At 31.0% G+C, this 20,875-nt stretch overlaps 1 protein-coding gene across 1 annotated transcript in view; it reads right to left on the bottom strand.

Moving 5' to 3' along the window:
- Window positions 1-5,378: 5,378 nt before the first annotated feature.
- The window catches only part of LOC129976048 (protein 5NUC-like), a 29,255-nt gene continuing 13,758 nt past the window's right edge, over window positions 5,379-20,875 (bottom strand). Inside the window, exons 5-9 of the mRNA XM_056089397.1 lie at window positions 19,944-20,141; window positions 17,100-17,363; window positions 13,463-13,624; window positions 11,744-11,947; window positions 5,379-5,893 (exon numbers count right to left, since the gene is read on the bottom strand). Coding sequence (XP_055945372.1) covers window positions 5,550-5,893; window positions 11,744-11,947; window positions 13,463-13,624; window positions 17,100-17,363; window positions 19,944-20,141 — 1,172 coding nt within the window. The 3' untranslated portion in view covers window positions 5,379-5,549. The remainder of the gene's footprint in view (window positions 5,894-11,743; window positions 11,948-13,462; window positions 13,625-17,099; window positions 17,364-19,943; window positions 20,142-20,875) is intronic.

Raw genomic sequence — 20,875 nt, 5'->3', positions numbered from 1 at the left:
ATATATATATATATATGCTAAAAACTAGTAATTATCTACTACAATTTTTCTTTCGCATTCAGGCACTTCAAAACTTATATTTTAGAGTTGAATTCATAATAAATATTCAAAGGTTTTATATGAACATTTTTTTTTCTGATTTTGCACATTAGACTATGGTCTATCACATATTTGTTTTCTTTGAAAATTTTATTTTATAAATAAATTTTATGATTTCAAATGCCACATATTAAAAAACAACCTGCTTGAAAATACTCAAAAACTTTATATAAAATTTCCTCATAGAATATTTTGAAAAATATTGACTTAATTCGTGTAGAATTTATCTATGTTTTTTAAAAAAGAGTAACTATACGTTTTAAATATATGAATTTAATTATATGTTTCGGTACGTTTTATAGATATACCAGATAATGCGCAGAACGGTATCTTTTTTTATTCTTAATTTATTGATAAAGAGCATCTCCGTAAATGATGGTTTTTAAATTTTTGATCATATATTCTACTGTAAAATTTGTTTTCATTTGTAAACATAGATTATTCTTAAAGTTAGCAAACGATGTTTTGCATCCTATATATCTGTTTGACAATCAGAAATGGAGTGAAAAAAGTTTTTCGTCTTTTGAAGCTCTTCTGAAATGATCTTTTTGCACCAATCATTGAATCCCATTTACACCAATAATTGAATCCATTGAGCCCAATCATTGAATCCATTGAGACCAATCACGGAATTCGTTGAGGCCAATCAGTGAATCCATTGAGATCGATCATTGAATCCATTGAGACCAATCATTGAATCCATATACATATTACACCAATCATTAAATCCATTGTAACCAATCATTGAATCCATTGAGAATAATCTTTGAATCCATTGTAACCAATCATTGAATCTATTGAGACCAATTATTGAATCCATATACATATTACACCAATCATTAAATCCATTGTAACCAATCATTGAATCCATTGAGAATAATCTTTGAATCCATTGTAACCAATCATTGAATCTATTGAGACCAATTATTGAATCCATATACATATTACACCAATCATTAAATCCATTGTAACCAATCATTGAATCCATTGAGAATAATCTTTGAATCCACTGCAACCAATCATTAAATCTATTGAGATCAATCTTTGAATCCATTGTAACCAATCATTGAATCCATTGAGATCGATCATTGAATCCATATACATATTACACCAATCATTAAATCCATTGTAACCAATCATTGAATCCATTGAGAATAATCTTTGAATCCATTGTAACCAATCATTGAATCTATTGAGACCAATTATTGAATCCATATACATATTACACCAATCATTAAATCCATTGTAACCAATCATTGAATCCATTGAGAATAATCTTTGAATCCATTGTAACCAATCATTGAATCTATTGAGACCAATTATTGAATCCATTGTAATCAATCATTGAATCTATTTACATATTACACCAGTCATTAAATCCATTGAATCCAGTTCTACAAATTTCGTTACCATTCTGATTAAAAACTCATTTGTCTACTCTTTCTATCATATTCTTAAGCATACCATTAAAACGCCAAATGCAGTTGGCGCACCAACTCTACCTGAATAAAAACAGTTTCCACATGATCATATACTCATAGATCATACATGCTGCATGTACGTCGAAATACTATTCTTGCTATCTTTTTATATATTTGGATATTCCAGCGTTTCTCAACCTTTCAGTATTCGTGGCCCAGTTTTCAATCAGAACTTTCATCGCCCCCCCCCCCCTTACAATAAAATGTATACAAGAATAATGTATATTGAGTATTTTGGATTCTGTTTTTAAATTACTTTTAATTAACTGCCAAAACAAGAGTAAAAGCGAGCCAACGTTGGCGAAAAACCACATCTTGCGTTTTGGACAACAGATGAACAGATGAAGCGAATGAAAGAGGAGAAAATTTAAATATTATATTTGAAATGAAAGCCAAATAGGGAGATAACGTTAAAAGAATATGAAAGTAGAAAAATTCATCAATGAAAGTTAACGTTAACGGGGTGAGCTAAATTTAGAAACGGGGAATACATTTTTTTAGAATAATAAAAGAAATAAAACAGAAGCATGACAAAACGAAAGTGAAAAAAAATAGGAATGTTTGTGCAAGGGAATCCACACGACCGAGGTCGTCTCGAGCATACGAGGAGTAAATGTTTTCTCATAAGAAGAAGGAAAATATTCGATACGCAAGTTTCAATTCTAGCCAGTCTCATTCGAGTCGATCCTTTTATCGCTATCGAATCAATTGTGAATTTGTATGTTATATATGTTTTCGTGTTAATTGCAATTCACCATATAAAATATTCACGGCAGCAGACTCATGAATAAATTTTTAAGCGGAAGTAACTAAGCATTAGACGATAGTCAAGGATCAACAAGTACACAGACGAGCGTGGTTCCGAAAATAAAACCAAGGAAATATTCTCAAGAATACTTAAATTTTGGGTTTACCAGTACTGAAGTAAATGAAGAAAAAAGGCCCCTGTGTATCATTTGCTCAAAATTGTTGGCCGCAGACAGCATGAAACCTAATAAACTTAAACGACATTCGGAAACGCTTCATAGTGAGTACTCAACAAACCCAGAGAATTCTTCGAATTAAAATTAAAATCATATAACAAGCAATGACAATCATAACAATTTGCGTGACAAATTGTTTTCAATACAACTTGACGAAGCAACAGATAGTAATAAAGATGCTCATTTAATTGCCATGTTCGAATTTGTGGTAATATGTCAGTAGTAGAACTACTTTTCTGCAAACCAATAGAATTCAAAACATCAGCACTCGCATTATTTGCTATTTTAAATGATTTTATGAACGAGGCAAACATAGAATGGAAAAATTGCGTCGGAATACGCACCGATGGTGCTCGTTCAATGCGAAAGATTCCAAGATATACAAGCACTTTTAAAACAAAAATCGCCTCAGTGCACACATTGCATGATCCACAGAGAAACTTTGGCTTCGAAAGAAATGAGTCCTTGTTTGAATATTGTGTTAACTACAGTTGTAACCGTAGTAAATTATATAAAAATGAGACCCCTGAAATCGAGAATCTTTTCCGCACTTTGTGAAGACATAAGTTCAGTACATTCAGCGTTACTATTTTATTGCGAGGCAAGATGGTCATCACGTGGGAAATTTTTGCAACGTGTTTATGAATTAAGAGAAGAAATCGCCATTTCCTAGATGAAGAAAACAGACAGGAGGCCGAGAATTTTCGCGATGGTTTATTTGTGATGAAATTTAGGTACTTGGTGGACATATTCGAGAACTGAGACTGGCTATTTCTAATATTAAGCCTTCCTTCGAAAAACTTTGCTCTGTAAGACAGGCCCAAGGAAGTCACTAATAATTATTAAATTTGTTTTTAATTTAGTAAGTTTTGATTAAGTAAGTTGTTTTACTTCAATAAGTTATTAAATATGTCGAAATGTATTTTGTTTTCTATGTGTATGTGTGTTTTCCTTTCAGTCATAATATTTTCTCTTTTTCTCTTTTAAATAATATTTTCTCTTGGATATTTTCGCGCCCACACTTCTAGTGTGCTCGCGCCCCCCTAGGGGGGCGTGCCCCACAGGTTGAGAATCGGTCGGATATTCCATATCCGTCAAACTCATCTTGACTGAGTGACCAAATTTTAAATGAAGATCCATCAAACAATTGACGTCGGATAAACTTTTATAAAAAGAGTTCCATTAATCAATTTTTGAATTTTTCAAATGCGTGGGATTTTACGGAAAACTAGCGGGAGTGGTTTCGCCAAAGCTTTCTTGTATATTCTCTTTTAATCGCCGCAAAAAATTGTGAACTTTGAATAAAGCAGAAATAGCCCTGCATGGCAATGGCGCACGATAGCAACGAAATATTAATCATTGGCGTGAATTTAGCATTTTTCCTGAATCTATTATGTAATCCTTGGCGAGTTATTTGGCGATCAATCCCTGGCGCCCATTTAATAGTACTCGAAAACCGAATTTGTGTTTTAAACGCGATTTTCTCACTAATTAAGACCAAAATTTCACACAGAACTACAATTGTAGTAAAAAAATCATTTATACAACTAGACATATTTAAATCTTTATGCTTTTGAGTTTATTGAGTATAGATGCTTAAGAAAATACAGACAGACAGACGTTCAACTTCTAGTTGGATTTAGTTCAAAATTTGACAGGTGTCTACAACATAGATGTTAGATCTATGTACCGAGTTTTATCCCTCTAGTTCTCTTTGTTTTGTTGTTATCATAGCAGCTTATATTCGGACTGACAGACTTCTTTCGTATAGAATTTGTTTAAAATTTGACAACAATCTACAAATTTGGTGTAAAGGCCATATATCAAATATTATTTGTCAAGCTCAAAGCATTTTAGAGTAATTTTTGTCATAGACAGATGGACATTTTCCAAATGTGTGCTTTTCCGTACTAGGAGGTCTGAAATGTGAATTCTTCAAAATCTCGAGTTTGAATTTTTTGAAGGTTACAACACTTTTCCTACATTATCTATATCAAAAAATAAAAATTCATATTTTAAATGTCTTTTTAATATTTAATTACCTTTAAATTAAAAAAAACACATTTTGTGTGATATTGTTAGCTCTATAGAATATGTCACTCGAGGGCCGTTGTAATAAACAAAATAAAACTAGTATTGTGGAAGATTCTATAAAATATTAATGTTTTTGTCAGACGATATTTGGGTTCAAACCCTGTAATTGCCAAGATCAATCGTCTGTAAGGTCCGCAGAGTAAAATGTTCTAATAATAGCAGTGAAAAATGCATGTGACTGGTTCTTATAAAATGTTGCAGGTTGAGAAGACTTCTTAAAAACAGACTTTTATTTCTTGAGACAAACAAACAAACATTTAATACATTATAAAATTTCACACCGACACAGGCTCCGAACACAAGTAAAAAAAAAAAAAAATCTGAATCTATGTCTAAACATCTACGTCTAAGCATTATCTATGCATCTAAGTAACTACCATACGAGTGGTTCCGCTCTTATATATATAGTGAAAAACATTTGCATATATAATTGGAAGCATCATTTCACTTCATTTGAGAAATCGATTCGAACGAGGTTCGAATCATCAACAGTTTGTGTACACGCATTCGGATGGAAAGAAAATATGAAACGAGCATCCTATTTTTGCTAACAGTTTTAAATACAAAATATTTCACTTTATTTAAATTCAGTTTGTATTTGTATTTAATAAACAATTTTTAACAGGATACGTCGAAAAGATAATTTTGATTGAATAAAAGTAAATGTTTGTTTTATTGTTACTTTATTTTACAAAATATAATAGGCCAACACCAAAATTTGAGCAAATGTAAAAAACAGAGCATTCTTTTGAAAGACAATAAAATTTATTCTGAGTATATTACATAACAAACTCGAAGAACAATTTTATATCTCCAATGACTATTCCATTCACAATGGCTCTTTTCCTTTATGATAAAACGCTTGAGAAATTTTTCATGAATATTCGCATGTTCAACCTAATATTGGGAAGTCCACTTGGAAGATTTTATTCGCTTTCTTGCCTGCTTCTTCCAAGCCTGTATTCATCGCTTCCAAGCCGGCATTGATTTCACTAATCAGGCTATCGACCAGCGATGCTTCTGTTATTGTTTCAGGTGCAGCCTTGCCTGCTTCTGTGCTGCTTGCTTCTATGTGAGAATCTGGAGATTCGCCGGCGTTGTTTGGATTCGTGTCGTTTGCTTCAGCTGGGGGTTTGTCATCTTTGGAAGACAGAACGGTCACTCTGTTCTCCAGCCCGGTGATGATGGGAGAATTCTTTTGTGCATACTTGATGATTATATCTATGTCCAATTCATCTGTAAAGAAAAAAAAAGAGAAATTTTAACATAAGGAAAATTTTAGATAAGGTTTTAACTTTCTGGTATACGAAGTTTAGAAGAATATTATAATTGTCAAAAAATTCGAAATCGAAATGTTAATGACTCTCCACATTTCAAACCTCTCTCAGTTCGAAAAACACATTTTTGGAATTATGTCTATCTGTGGAGATGATATCTCAACGGTAATGAATTGGTGTATGAATTTAGGACCAAATTTGTAGATTTATATGAAATTTTGAAAGAAATCTATTCACGGAAAGGCTGTCTGTCTGGCTGTTCGATCACAAATGAACTCGCAAAGAATTAGAGAGAGAAAATTGGGTACACATGTTTAGTATCTTCCTAGGCCGGGATAGCCTGGTTGGTAGAGCGTTGGATTCGTGTCCCTTAGGTTGCAAGTTCGAAACCCGCCTGCCGAAGATTCCCTGCGTGCTTGGTGGCTGACGCGGGTTAAATCTGTCGTGGTCACAAAGTCCTACATGTCGAGAGTAATACCAATGGGGGTACTGTATCAGGGGTGATCGTTCTCTGATTCAGGTCTAAATTATGATCTGTGTTTGCGTGAATGAAGTCCGCCCCGTAAAAAGGGTTGTGACGTGTGTGTAGCTAAGTCGCTCTCTTGGCCCTAGATGGTGCTACTATAGAAACAAGAGGCACTCCCCCTCAGGCTTAAATTCGCTTCGAACAGCGGGGGCTTGTCGATGGCAAGTGACATAAGAAACAACTACAGTATCTTCCTAATCTTCCGAACGGTTGACCATGTGTCGGTGCAAACGCAATTACTAAAATCAGTGAAACCTTGTGATTATAATTGTTGTTTTGTTCAAATATTGGTTTTATTCAGTCAGCAGAAAAGCGTTCAAAATACATTTCGTACGATAGATGCAGTGAAAAATGGTCGATACACACCAAAGATCTATATTTCGTAATTATTGATTGCATATGCCTTGCAAAACAGTTATGGCCTTATCCAAGGTCCACAATTTTATGCATTGAAAGAAGGATAAGACGAAGGAGAGAATGTGTGAAAGATCGGAGAGATTATCCTGTTTTTGGTTTAGATAATCATTACTATGATCCATTAATAGAAAAATTAAGTCAATTTGACTGATGTTCTAAAAAAGCCCATTTTGAAACTGATGGCATATTTGATGAACAAAATAATTAAGGCCAATTTTTATTAACGTTAAGTTGCTTACCGAGTTCTTTCATGCAAATATTACATTACTTTAATCAGTAATATTAACAAAAATTATATCATTTGCATGTTACATGAATTCGGAAAATCAGCGTGAACTTGATATCAAACGTTATATTCTGGTTTGATTTCTTTATTAGAACCAGTATGTCAAAAAAAAAGTTTTCCTGACGACTTTGAGGTACTCGACTGTTTCCTGTGACTCATTTTGATTCATAGGTGAAACCAGTTTCATTCATGGAAATAAAGATATCGCCTCTAAACTGAAAATATTACACCCAATTAGAAGTCCCATGGTCTCAAACGGAGCGAGATTTGCAAATAGCAAGTTAAGAGCAAAAGGCTTTTCCTTGTCTCCATGAGAATAAGATCGAAAGTTATCATAATTTCATGTTAATTCTCCAGAATGAAAAAATTTAAGGATGATCGAAACATTAAAATACCTTTATAAACGAGAACTTCGTCAAAGAAACAGGATTTTCCATTATATTTATAACTGGAAGATATAAATTTCTAGTGACAAATAGCTATTTATTAATGTTTATCTTTGCTATTACAAATGTAATGCTAATCTAAAACGTCGAGAGAATAATAATATCTATAAAATAAATAGAGAAAATACAGATTAACCCCGTAAGGGTAATAAAATCACAATAGTACCTTTTAGAAGAAGAAGATTAAGACTTTATAATAAAGAATATAAACAGGTACCTGAAAACCTGAAGATTTTCAGGTCAATTAAAAAAAAAAAACACTCAAACAAAGAACAAAAATATTCGAGATTTTTATTTATTTTTCAAGAAGTATTCATTTATTTTTTGATTACTTTTTATTTTTACGATGTTTATAGGTATGCCAACACCGCAATAAAGTTTAATGCGTTTGACGAATATTTTTATTTGAAAATTGGACATAAACGTCGCAAAAAATCATAGAGTAACTTCTTTCTTTTCCGATCATGAGGGGTTTTTTTTAGCCTACTAGTGTTAGCTTCTTTCCAAAAAGCATGTATATAAATTAAAATTCTTCTTAAGAAATTAATGACTTACCTAGAATAAACGAACTTAGACCTTTAAGACATGCACCTTAATTTTAAATGACAAAATGTCATTTATTATGTCAAATGAGTTTTAAAAGAGAGAGGCAGATTACCAAATTACCCGATTAAAGTGATTACTAAGAAATAATTTTATTATTTCTACTTTATAACCATCACTGCGATGCCCGATATAATGAATGCGAGCAAAATCAAAACCACAATGACACAAAAAATAATAAGCTATAAAATAATATGAATAAAAAATAATAAGCTATGTGACAATGATATTACCAAATGAACGACAGACGTTAAAAATTAAAACAGATAACTAAAATTACAGATGCGATTAAAAAGAGAAAAATAGATATATAGGGGAAAAGCGAAATTAAAAAAATTAATGCAGACGATTCCATTAGATTCTAGATTACACAAAAACAATTTTCATAATTCTTGTTTCCCTAAATTGGCGCCTTGCCAAATCAGCGAAGAAGTCAGCGGTTTATCCGAGGATCAGCGTTTTTTCCTCAAAGCAAAAAAGGAAAATAACTAAACACATCAGGAAAACAATTAATTAAAAATCGATGAAAAATGTTCAAACAAAATCGATCAAACTTGCTTTAAAAAATGACTCAATAGTAAATTTAAAATATTAAAAAATGACAAGGGAATTTGTATGTTGAATGCAAAAAATTTAATGGTTAAAACTTTGTAAAAAAAGGATTATTTTTTAAAAATTTCTAAAAATTCAATAAATTATGTTAATGGAATTTTTTGCTCTTTGTTCTTTCTGATGCGAGTTTGTGTGTGTTTTTATTTTATTTGCCATTTTTTCCTATAGTTTTTCAAATTTTAGTATGTTGACCATTTTTTTATTTTACTATGTTTTTTTCTGTAAATATCCATCTTTTTAACACAATACGTAGAGAAATAGAAAAATTCAGGGGCACCAAAAAGAAGCAATCGGTGACTTCCATCAGCGGGCTTGTCTATGACAAGTGTGCCATTAAAAACAACAACAACAACATAATTTCTAGCAATTATTCTTTATATTTAATCGTTATAGTTATGTAGTATTTTCCCAGTCATAAATTAATAAAACTATATTTAATATATTAATTGTAAAATATTATAAAAAATAAAGTAAAAAATAAATCCATAAACAAAATCCAAAACAAAATCTCCACCTGTGTTTATCTCTTCTGTATGCAAAAACGTGCAAAATGCATTTGTTTTTATGTTTCATAATTTTAGACAGAAGTTTTTAAGACACTCAAATGTAATTAATTATTAATTAATATGCCAACTGGATATAATAAAATTGTAATAGTCTTAAAATCTAGACACGATTTAATGTCAAAAAGACATGGCTTAAAGTAAATTATTGCACATGAAAGATAAAATTTTTGCTTTTATTAAAAAGAAAAATGAAATTGTCTAAAGAAAGTGACTGAAATTTAACATTAGTAAAAGCTTGCGAATGTTAATGAAAATGTTGCGAACAGCAAAATAAGTTTAATATTTTTACAAAAAAAAAAAAAAAAAAAATGGAATTCATAGAAATATTTTTAGTTCGAAAATTTAATTGAAAAATGAAGAAAAATTGCATGGAATTGACTTTAGTGAAAAACGCTTCTCTTTTCTATATTTTAAGACTAGCCGCCTTTGGCGACCAGCCGGTTCGCCAATCTTAATGTTCGTTAAAATTTTAATAATTAAATATTTTATGCAATTCCTACTTTAATAGCTTCTTCATCAAAATATTTTAAAACTTACTGAAAACAGTCACTGAGCGTTTAAACTTTATGGGCACTAAAGAATATCTTTCTTAATTTATGTAATATTTCAAGAATTTGTCAGTAAAATTTTCTCAGATTCATCATGACCAGATCGATTCATTAACAATGTTTAATTTTATATGCATCAAACATTAAGAAAATAAACAGCCGAGAAATCTTAAGCCTAGCCTCATTACTATTGGGGGAAAAAAATGAAGCCTTACTCATTTGTCGGTGAGGAAAATGAAGATTTTTTTGGTGGGAAAGTTAGTTTTTAATTAATAATTAAAATTCTAATTAAAAATTCAAAAAAAGAGACCCCAGGTGCCCATTTCCGACCTCCAAGGAATACATGTACCAAATTTGGTAGCTGTAGGTCAAACGGTCTGGCCTGTAGAGCGCCAACACACACACACACACACACACACACATTGAGCTTTATGTAAGTATAGATAGATGGTGTAAAGATAAATTTTGGGTGATGATATATTTTAAAGTTACAGCAGAACACTTCTGAAAAATTCTTTTTACGTCCTTTTCAGTTCTTTTAAAATGGCACATGAAATTTTTAATTCAACAGTTAAAAATGCTAAAAAACAAGTGTGGCAGATTTCGTTCAAATCTTTCAAAGAGTGTGGAATAGTGCAAAATTTCAAGAAACAAACAAACAAATGGACATTCACTTATATTGTATATACACATGTTTAATTTAGTTGTAGTAACGTCCCGTTCTAAAGCAACACTAGGGCTATTTTGGGACGAACCTCGCAATTTTGAACCGCGGTCAGATGACGAGGACGACGCCTGAGCTGGCACCCCCTCTCCACACTAACGGGAGGACGTTTGGCCCTGACGGATTTCAAGTGCAACAGACCCCCTTACACGACGGTTCTTCAGTGGAATCAGGTCTCGAACCTGAAACCCTACGGCTCACGAGCCGAGACCTTATCACCAGGCCACCGCGGCCCGTTATATATATATATATATATATATATATATATATATATATATATATATATATATATATATATATATATATATATATATATATATATATATATATATATATATATATATATATATATATATATATATATATATAAAGGATAGAAGGATTCAAGGCAATTTGGACTAAACATTCGAATCTCGATTAAGTTTGTGCTCGTTGTAGTCCGGCTATATTCTAGAAATCGCACGTTGAATGACTTTAAAACGTTTTGACTTGAATTCGGAAATATATTTAAGTAATCTATGAAGCCTGTAATATTAGAGTAATATAGCCATAAAAAAATATCTGCACTCATTGAACATGTTACAAGTCAGAATTGCACTATTTTAAAATCTTTCGATGTTACTTATAGTAATAGTTTCAATGTTACTTATAGTTATAACTTCGACGTTACTTATAGTTTCAATGTTACTTATAGATTCGATGCTACTTATAGTTATAATTTCACGTTACTTGTTGTTATAATTTCACGTTACTTATAGTTTCGATGCTACTTATTGTTATAATTTCACGTTACTTATAGTTTCGATGCTACTTATTGTTATAATTTCACGTTACTTGTTGTTATAATTTCACGTTACTTATAGTTTCGATGGTACTTATTGCTATAATCCCACGTTACTTATTGTTATAATTTCACGTTACTTATTGTTATGATTTCAATGTTATAATTTCGATGTTACTTATAGTCATAATTTCGATGTTATTTATAGCTATATTTTCAATGTTACTTATGGTTACATCTTTTTCGATGTTATTTATAGTTATAATTTCGGTGTTAATTATATTACTTATAGCTACCAACCTGTATTTCTGTTCCCTAACGAGTTCTCTTTTATAGCGGGGAAATTATCTCCACCTTTCGTCATGTATGTGCTCATCACGACCCAGTACACTTTCTCATCATCGATTGGCTCAAATTTCGGTACCCTGCAGTCAGCACAGCGCACCAGTGCTTCGACCAGTCTCGAACCAACTGGCCGCGAGACATTGTATGTCACGCGTAGACCTAAGAAGAACAAACAAAAAAAGAGCTGTGTATATTTGAAGAATAAAGTATTTTTAATGTTTGACACACAGCAAACGATAAATAAATTTGCTTATTCAAATATAATTTAGAATCTAAGTTTCCGAAATCGTCTGGGCATTATTCATTTCCTTTTCAATTTTTTGAATTAATCGAGAAAAATGAAATTTTCTGCGATGTATTGAATTTAATTCTGTTTAAAAAATGAAGGAATATATCAGTTTATTACTTATAACTCTAATGGAATTTTGTGCTTTAATACGCCCAAAAGTTTATTCATGCAAATTATCCTTATGAAAATAGTAACTTAAATTCGAACTTCGAATTCCTTATTATTTAGAAAATTGATAACCTATCTACAATTTTCGAAATTCAAAGTTAACAAAATATTCTATATAATAATTAAATTAATGATGATGACTTTCACAACTTAAAAAATCTTAAGAAATTTATCTAAAAATGTATAGTCGAATATAGAATGGAATTATCACAAATAAAGATTTTTAAAAGTAAATTTTTCAATAATTTCACAATAAGCTAACGTAAGTGTAATAATCTTTATGGAAAAGATGCTGCAATGAACAGACAGTTGAAAGTTTTAAAAGATCATTTGTATATGTTGCGGCATAAATCGTAAATATTTTATTTAAAAGTAGCTAACGATTATTTTAATAATTATAAATTTAATTTTGTAAATAGTTGAAAAATTCAGATTGGCAACAGTGATATTTTTGGAACTTTTAATTTGTTGTATTAAAAACGATGCTAGAATTTTGAATGAAAATAAGTTGATGTAAATTTGATAATAATATCTATAATGTAATAAGATTTAGTTTTATAGTAAGTTTGTCTGCAGTTTATTTTTGTTGACGCACGGACACAACACATTAATTGGCGAAATTAAATTAATAAGATAATTCAGCCAATCGAAGATTATTTTACTTGAATTCAATGATGCAATAATAATGGATTCCATACCACAAATGGCATTATCAATATTAATAGATACCATACTGCAACTTAAACACTTCAAACTCTACATGCAAAAAATTTAACAATAATACAAAATATATTGTTGGGGCTAATTTATAAAATTTAAAAATAATTTTACAATAAAAGAGATTGTAAATGAGATTTATTTCCAATATTAAACAAAAGATTTTTATTTATTTATTTCTTTTCTTCTTTCTTCTTCTTAAAAAAATTCTTTTTAAGAAGAATTTATACTAATTTTGAGAAAGAAATAAAATAAAAAGAATTGCACTTTAAAAATTGATTTTTTTTTTTTTTGCAAATTTTTTTTACGAGACATAATAAGACTAATAATACAATTCTTAATAATTAAGAAAGTTGAAACATCATCAAATACTATACATCTTATTATAGTAGGAATTCACTTTTTCACATATTATACTTATAAAGGCATTGAATTCCTAATTGATATTTCACAATTAAATAAAAAAAATTACATAAATTTAAAAGTTAACGAAATTTTACCTGAAACCTGTAGGAAATTACCAGGTGGATCGATCGCTTCCAAGTCATATTCTCTCACAGAATTTTCCAGAACTTCTTTTAAAATTTTTCCTTTCAAAGCTACAACGTCCATGGTATTGCCGAATGGTGCAACAGATATAATATCCTCGAAGGTAACATTTCCTATAAAAATAAAGTATAATAATCATTCTTAATGATGTAGCTACAATTGCGTTACGTATAGTTACTTATTTTAAATATTTAGCGAATGATTTGACAATGATTCTACAAAATTAGACCAATCAATACAATATACGAAAAATAAAAACAGAATAATAGATTCAACCTATGTGACTTTGCAATTCCTTGTCAGATAAATTGTGGATTATGGTGCATTGTTCGGTAAATATCATAATCTGAATCTGTTAATAGATATTTAGCAGACGATACCTTTTCAGACATTTTATAACTGCTACTATTTTTATTTTGTTGAAATATTATTAAAAAGTAAAATCAAACGATTTTTTTCTTTGATAAGCATATTTTGTTAATATTATTTCGTTTATTTTTTTGTATAATAGCTCATGATCAATTGTAAACCTTCTAGAATCTGGCAATGCTTGTAAGATACGCTGTTATGTTGAAAGAATAAACAAGCCGTTGGAATTCTAAATTGCTTGGAGTATTATTTTAGTTGTAAGAATTTAAGATGCTCTGCAAGCTATAGTTTGAAGCTTAAGAAAACGGGTAGTTTTCTAGAAAGCATGCAAAAGTGCATTGTAATGACAGGTCACTTTCCTCAGCAAGATGCACAATTTAAACCGAAATTAGCATGGTACCGAGAATTTGACGTGCATCACCGATTTCATTGAGATATCATTATTATATAGTAGTTTATATATTTAAAATAACTAGGACGATCAATGAATTAATCTCAGAGCTTTAGATTATTATAGAATAGATTTTTATTTCTTATGGAATTATTAGAGAATAGATTTTTATTTCTTATGGAAGCTCATGATCATTAGATAATATCATGAATGGTTAACAATCTTTTACTGCCACCACCATCAGTTTCTGTTTCAAAAACATTACTTCACTACAATAAGATGTAGTTTATAAAAATTATTCGCGTAATTAAGCGAATACTATTAATATGGTGAGAGAACCATTAGTTGCTGAAGGCGGTTAGCTTTAAATTAAATTACAAAGAAATGAAATTTATATTTGCAAGTTTATAATTCATCATTAATAACTTCATTTATTTAAAGATATAAAAAGTTAAAAGTCAATTCTTAACTCTCCATTAAACAAAATGAATTTATCAAATCAGACACTGGATCTAATTTTTAAAGCTTACAGAATAAACTTCTGAATATTTTTATATATTTCTCATTATTAAACTTAAACTAAATTATCTTTTATTATGTTTTAATTTTCTTTTCCCGTGTTATATTTCTTTCGTGAAAATTGAAATAACAAATACCGCTGATAAAATAATAATAAATGGGTCAAGAACTAATCACCAACTTTATGTATTTTGAATTTACTATTAAAAATTGTATCTAAGTATGTTTAATTTTGTTTTGTTAAACTAAACCAATCAATAATTATTGATTATCCAATAATTTATACGAAAAAAATTTGCATCAAAATTTATCTGTAATTTTTTAATAAAACATCTCTATCTGAATACTAGCAATACCTGCATTGCATTGCCCGTGATATAACTAAAGCCAGAGAAATCAAAACCATAAAACAAAAATGAAGTTATGAAAACGAAATTTAAAAATAGGGAGAATTGATTTTATATGTTTATTTTTCTTCGTGACTATGATGTCGCGTCTATAGCTGCAGACGAAAAATTTGAAACACATAATTAATAACGGAGATATGTTTCTTTTTAAAAAAGAAAGACGTAAAGAAACCGGAATATTTTTTAAATGACCCAATTAAGACTAGAAATAAGTTTTGTGAATTTTAGAGGATCGATTATGATTTTATTTGGCTTCTTGTCACTTTAGGGAAGAAATACCCCCCCCCCTACTATGGAATAAAGAAGTAAATATCTAATTCATCCATAATAATAATAAAAAAAACATTTCTTTTCGAATCTCGTTTTAAATTACGGAGAAAAGTTCAAGTCCTCATCTCTCACACACTTTGAAAAAAAAAAGCCGAAATTACAGCATTACAGAATTTTTGATCTATTACTTAAAGTTTTTCTAGAAAATGTGCAAGCGAATATGATGCGTGAGTAGCTAAGACGTACTCTTGGCCCTAGTTGGCGCTACTAAAACAAGAGACGCTCCTTTGGCTTAAAATCGCTGACTTCGTCAGCGAGCTTGTCCATGGCAAGTGCCATTATAAACAACAACAACTCATAAACGCTTTGAATTAGATGCATGAAATTCGATATACGGCCTTTACACCAAATTTGCAGATTTCTGTCAGATTTTAAACTAAATCCGTTCAGAAGAAATTTGGCTATCCAGCTGTTCGAATATAAGGTATCACAATAAGTACAAAAACAAAGAAAATGGCTAAAATTCGGTACACAGAATTAACACTATAATATAGATATCAACAAAATTTTGAATCAAATCCAACAAGCGGCTAACCGTCTGTACTTTCAGAAACATGTAAACGCGATCATTTAAAAATTCTATAACCAAAATATCTGAAATTTAATATCCGATTTTGTTACTACCATTGTCTCCCTGTGTCAATCGGTTGGGAAAATCATGTCTGAAACAAATTCGATTTTCGGATATTATTAATAACATACCAGAAATTTATCGCCAAATAACTCGCCAAGGGTTGCACGGTAATTCAGCAAAATGTAAAATTTCTGCCAAAGGCTAATATTTTGTAGCTTTTGTACGCCAATGTCATGCAAGGCGTTCTTTAGAATAATACCTTTATTAGAGAGTATGTGATAATGTTTTGGGTAGACGAGTCCCACTGGTTCCTATATTAACCCCTTACCTGCCGAGGATAACTTGCGAGATTCGGTCCCCAGTGCCAAGTATATATATACGTATATAGGGTTGCGAGACATGTATATACGCCAGGGGCAGCTAACACATTGACTTAGGGAGACATATATATACGCCCTCGGCAGGCAAAGTGTTAACTCTATCGACAAACGTCTGCCTTTTCTCCTCTCACCCACTCGGCTATCAATATACTTGGCACTGGGCACTCAAATTTAAGGCAACTGGCACAGAGTCGTCAGTAACTCTTTCTATGAAGCGAAATCCCAATTTGGTTTGTATCAGTTATTAGTCTTCGGCCCAAATGGCAGAACTGATATTCATTGAACTCACAGTTTCCTTCCGGCAGGCAATGAATGTATCGATCAGGTACAATCAAATCCGGCGTCTTGGCTTAGACGTAGTGCTCAGGGGCTTTTACCCTCAGAAGCTACTGCACAAACTCGGTTTAAAATCGCTGACTTCATCAGCGGGTTTGTCTATGGCAAGTGCCATAAGTAACAACAACAACGAATACGAGTTTCAGATTGTGTCTGGTACAGAAAAACCAGGCATCAATCCAATCCTATTAATTTAGTTTTCTCCTTTCATATTTTTATTTCATGGAAATAAGCTCTCGTGTAAAATATTACTTAAAAAATGCATGAGAAGAAATTCAGTACCTTCATTCATTCTTTCATCAATCGACGATCGAATGCCTCCTGCATTCCATAGTGACACAGCCACAAAATTCCAGCCTTTTTCTGTTGGCTGTTCGATGAAATAGTCGAGGGCGGCATCGGCCAAGAAATTTCCAAGGTTGCATTCTTTCATGCGACACGTCAAACGATCTCCCTTGAGTAGAACGTTCGTTTGGCCCACTTTTTGCCTTACTCTGCGTTTCACTTCCTCTCCGTAAGGCTGCAAGATTTCCAAAATCTCTGGCTCTATAGAACAGAAAACAAACAAACAAAAAGTTAATTATAATCTTTTATATCCTGAGGAAAACTAAATCATACATCCTCGGGTTCACTGGGAGAATTGGTTATGTTTACTTTAAACTAAAATTCTTACTCACAGCTTAATGTTCATGATGTGAAATTGCATAAATGCTGACTTAAACCACTTTTCGATGCCTGGATATGAGTTCGCGAAGAGGAAAAATCATGTCAGATGTTCGTGTTTTAGGGGTCGTACACAAATTAACAAAGAAAGTAATGATTGAACACATAAATAATAATTTTGCTTTTTATTTGTTTAAAAGAATTAAAAATTTGTAGAAATAATAACTTAAAGGAAAGATTACACAAAGGGAAGATTACATAAGCAAATATTACTTAAAGGAAGATTACATAAGCAAAGATTACTTAAAGGAAGATTACATAAGTTTTTTTTTACAAGTTCATTGACTTTGCCATTTTTAAGTTATATTCTGTAATTCACGATATAAAATGTTAAAGTATTTTTCAGGAAGCATAGATTTTAAAATCTGTGTTTAAAACTAAACATATGAAGCATATTTAATTTCCTTGTGATGCTTTCCTGCGTCGCGTCATCTGCACTGAAGCTGTAAACATTTACATTTCAATTTGTGATTGACCCTTCACCAACTTTGTTTTAACATATCTTTGAGAGTTTTCATGATAAAATTCTGAAATTTTGTACATGACCTTATTAGAAGATGGGGCACATTTTACACAAAGGCGGGATTTTTTTTTGTATGGGGTCCGTATAAAAATTTAAATTTTGTATCTTTTAAAATTTAATTCCCTGAAAATTTTAATTGATTTCATAACATTTTACACCTTATTTAACGCAACTTTGTAATTTACAGTATATATCTACGATCAATATTTAAGGAATAAAAGCTTTTTTGATAAAATAGAAGGTTTTTGAGACACCCAATATATGTAAAATTTGATAATTCTATATCTAGCAATGCGTATTTTAGACATAGATTTACACACAATATCGGGCAAACGCACGCATTTAATTATATTATATAGACAGATAGAAATCACCTATATTCTACTTCTAAATGCAAGCTAAAATGGATAAGAATTAATTCTTAAGTGTTGCAGTCAAATGAAATGAATAATTAGCAAATACAGAATATAGTTTTTAAAATTCTAATAAAGTGCAGTATCCAGTACATTCAACAGTATGTGTCCAGAAACATGTATTCATACCTTAAATAACTATTCACTGAGCAATTAACAATTTAAACTTCATACCTACATAATATACAAGTTACATACCTTCATAATTTTTCATGCACTTTCAATGACATTTTACATTTTCAAAGGATTTTTTTTTCCTTTCTCATATCCCTAGTATAGAGAAAATAAAGAAATTGCCAAAAAATTCGAACAAACATTGTGACGACTCTCCCCATTTTAGACCTATCTGAGATCGTCTGTCTATTCGTTTGTGACAAAGATAATTCAAAAATGCTTTGAGCTAAACGGACTTTAAACCAAATTTGTAATGTGAGCAAAAATCGTTTATATGAAGTCGGTCTGTACGGTTGTTCAAATATATATTAATGCCATTTTTACAAAACGAAAATAAATAGATAAATAAAATTCGGAACACAGATTTAGCATCTATAGTGTAGAGCCAAATATATAGTAGATATATATATATAGCCAAATATATAGCCAATATATAGCAATATATAGTAGAGCCAAAACTGGTTGACTTGCTGTATGTCTGTACTTTCAAGATTATGGAAATGCGATAATTCAGAAACGCAATGGTTTAAATACAAATTTGATATTGCATTTTGTTATTACAACTGCAGTATTGTTTTAAATTCTTGTTTCAATCGGTTGAATAAAACATGTATAAAACACAAATTCGATTTTCCGATATTTTTAAGGCATTCGCCAAGTAATTCGTCAAGGATGACACGATAGATTCAATAAAAATGCCAAGTTCGTGCCAAAAGTTAATATTTCTTAACTAATGTAAGCCAATAATGCCATATAAGGTGTTCTCTGGCATGACACGCTCATTATAGAGTATGCGAGAAAGGTTTGCGGAGGCCACTCTCCTGGTTCTTTGTTACAACTGTAACATAATTTTATTTTATTTTAGGCAAGATTTCATAAGATGGTAACATGTATTTAATTTCTTTCCTAAAAAACGCATTCTAAAACACAAATTTGTTTTTGTTTGTTTGTTTGTTTGTTTGAATGAAGGGGATTAAGGGATTTTTAGCTACAAAGGCTGTCATCCCAGAATGATTTTCCGTAATATCTATAGACCAGGGATTTATCGGCAAATAACTCGCAAAGGATGTCGCCATGGATTCAATAAAAATGCTGAATTCACGCCAAAAGTTAATATTTAAATTGTAGGTCACTGCCATGTAAGGTGCCTCTGGCATAACAAGTTGATTAGAGAGTATGCCGGCATATTTTGGTGAAACCACTATCCCAGGTAGTTTTTTTTTTCAATTTTAGATACTGAAATGAAATAAAAATGGATTAAAAGATTTCCCAGTAATTTATGCTGTTCTTTACCTTCAGGCACTGATGAATCCAACAGTATAGGATTTCCTTGCCAACTGGTAACCTTTCCTTCATCATCGAACACGACTTCCAAGAAACCCATGTACTTCCCGAAAGCGAAGTCTTGAACCACAAGCGCCCTGGAGCCGTCTTCCCTTTCTATAACCACTGGATAAGGTCCCTGGGGTTCTTCTATCGAAGGTGAAGAACCTATAAGAAGTTTGCAATTATTAGAATGATGGAGATTCTTATTCATGAATCTGTTGCCAAAATGAGCTATTAAATAAAATGTATCTAAAAGTTAAATAGAAGCAATTATATGCTGAATCAAACTAGCAAAAGTGTGTAAAGAAAAATTAATGACTTCAGAAAAAAAATTGCGAAGGAATAAAATATAAACAGCCACCTCTGATATCCTGGTGTGGTCCCAGATTTATTTTTTTGTAATTTTATTTTTTAATAATCTATACTCTTAAAAGTCCGTGGGTGATGCATCTGGTGTTTGAGCAGAAATTTAAGTATTCAGAAAAGAATTATCTCCCTCCAACGTATTTCGAATTATCATTATCTATACTTATAATAAAGCTCAATGTGTGTGTGTGTGTGTGTGTGTGTGTGTGTGTGTGTGTGTGTGTGTTGGCGCTCTACAGGCCAGACCATTCAACCTACAGCTATCAAATTAGGCACGTGTATACCTTGGAGCCGGGAATGTGCACCTGGGGGTTATTTTTTCGAATTTTTAATTAGAATTTTATTGATTTAAAAATTAAGTGAAATTTTGGAGTGTTTCTACTATAACTTCCAAAAATATTACCGCACAAAAAAGATTTTTACATGAAGTTAAAGATCAAAAATTTATCTTTTAAATGATCCCAATGTTTTAACCTTAAAATTAAATTTATATTTTTAATGAATTTTTAAATAAATATTTTATCTATATTTTT

The sequence above is a fragment of the Argiope bruennichi genome, chromosome 7, assembly GCF_947563725.1.
Source record: "Argiope bruennichi chromosome 7, qqArgBrue1.1, whole genome shotgun sequence".
Lineage (NCBI taxonomy): Eukaryota > Metazoa > Arthropoda > Arachnida > Araneae > Araneidae > Argiope > Argiope bruennichi.
This window is presented reverse-complemented; position numbering and strand designations above follow the sequence as displayed.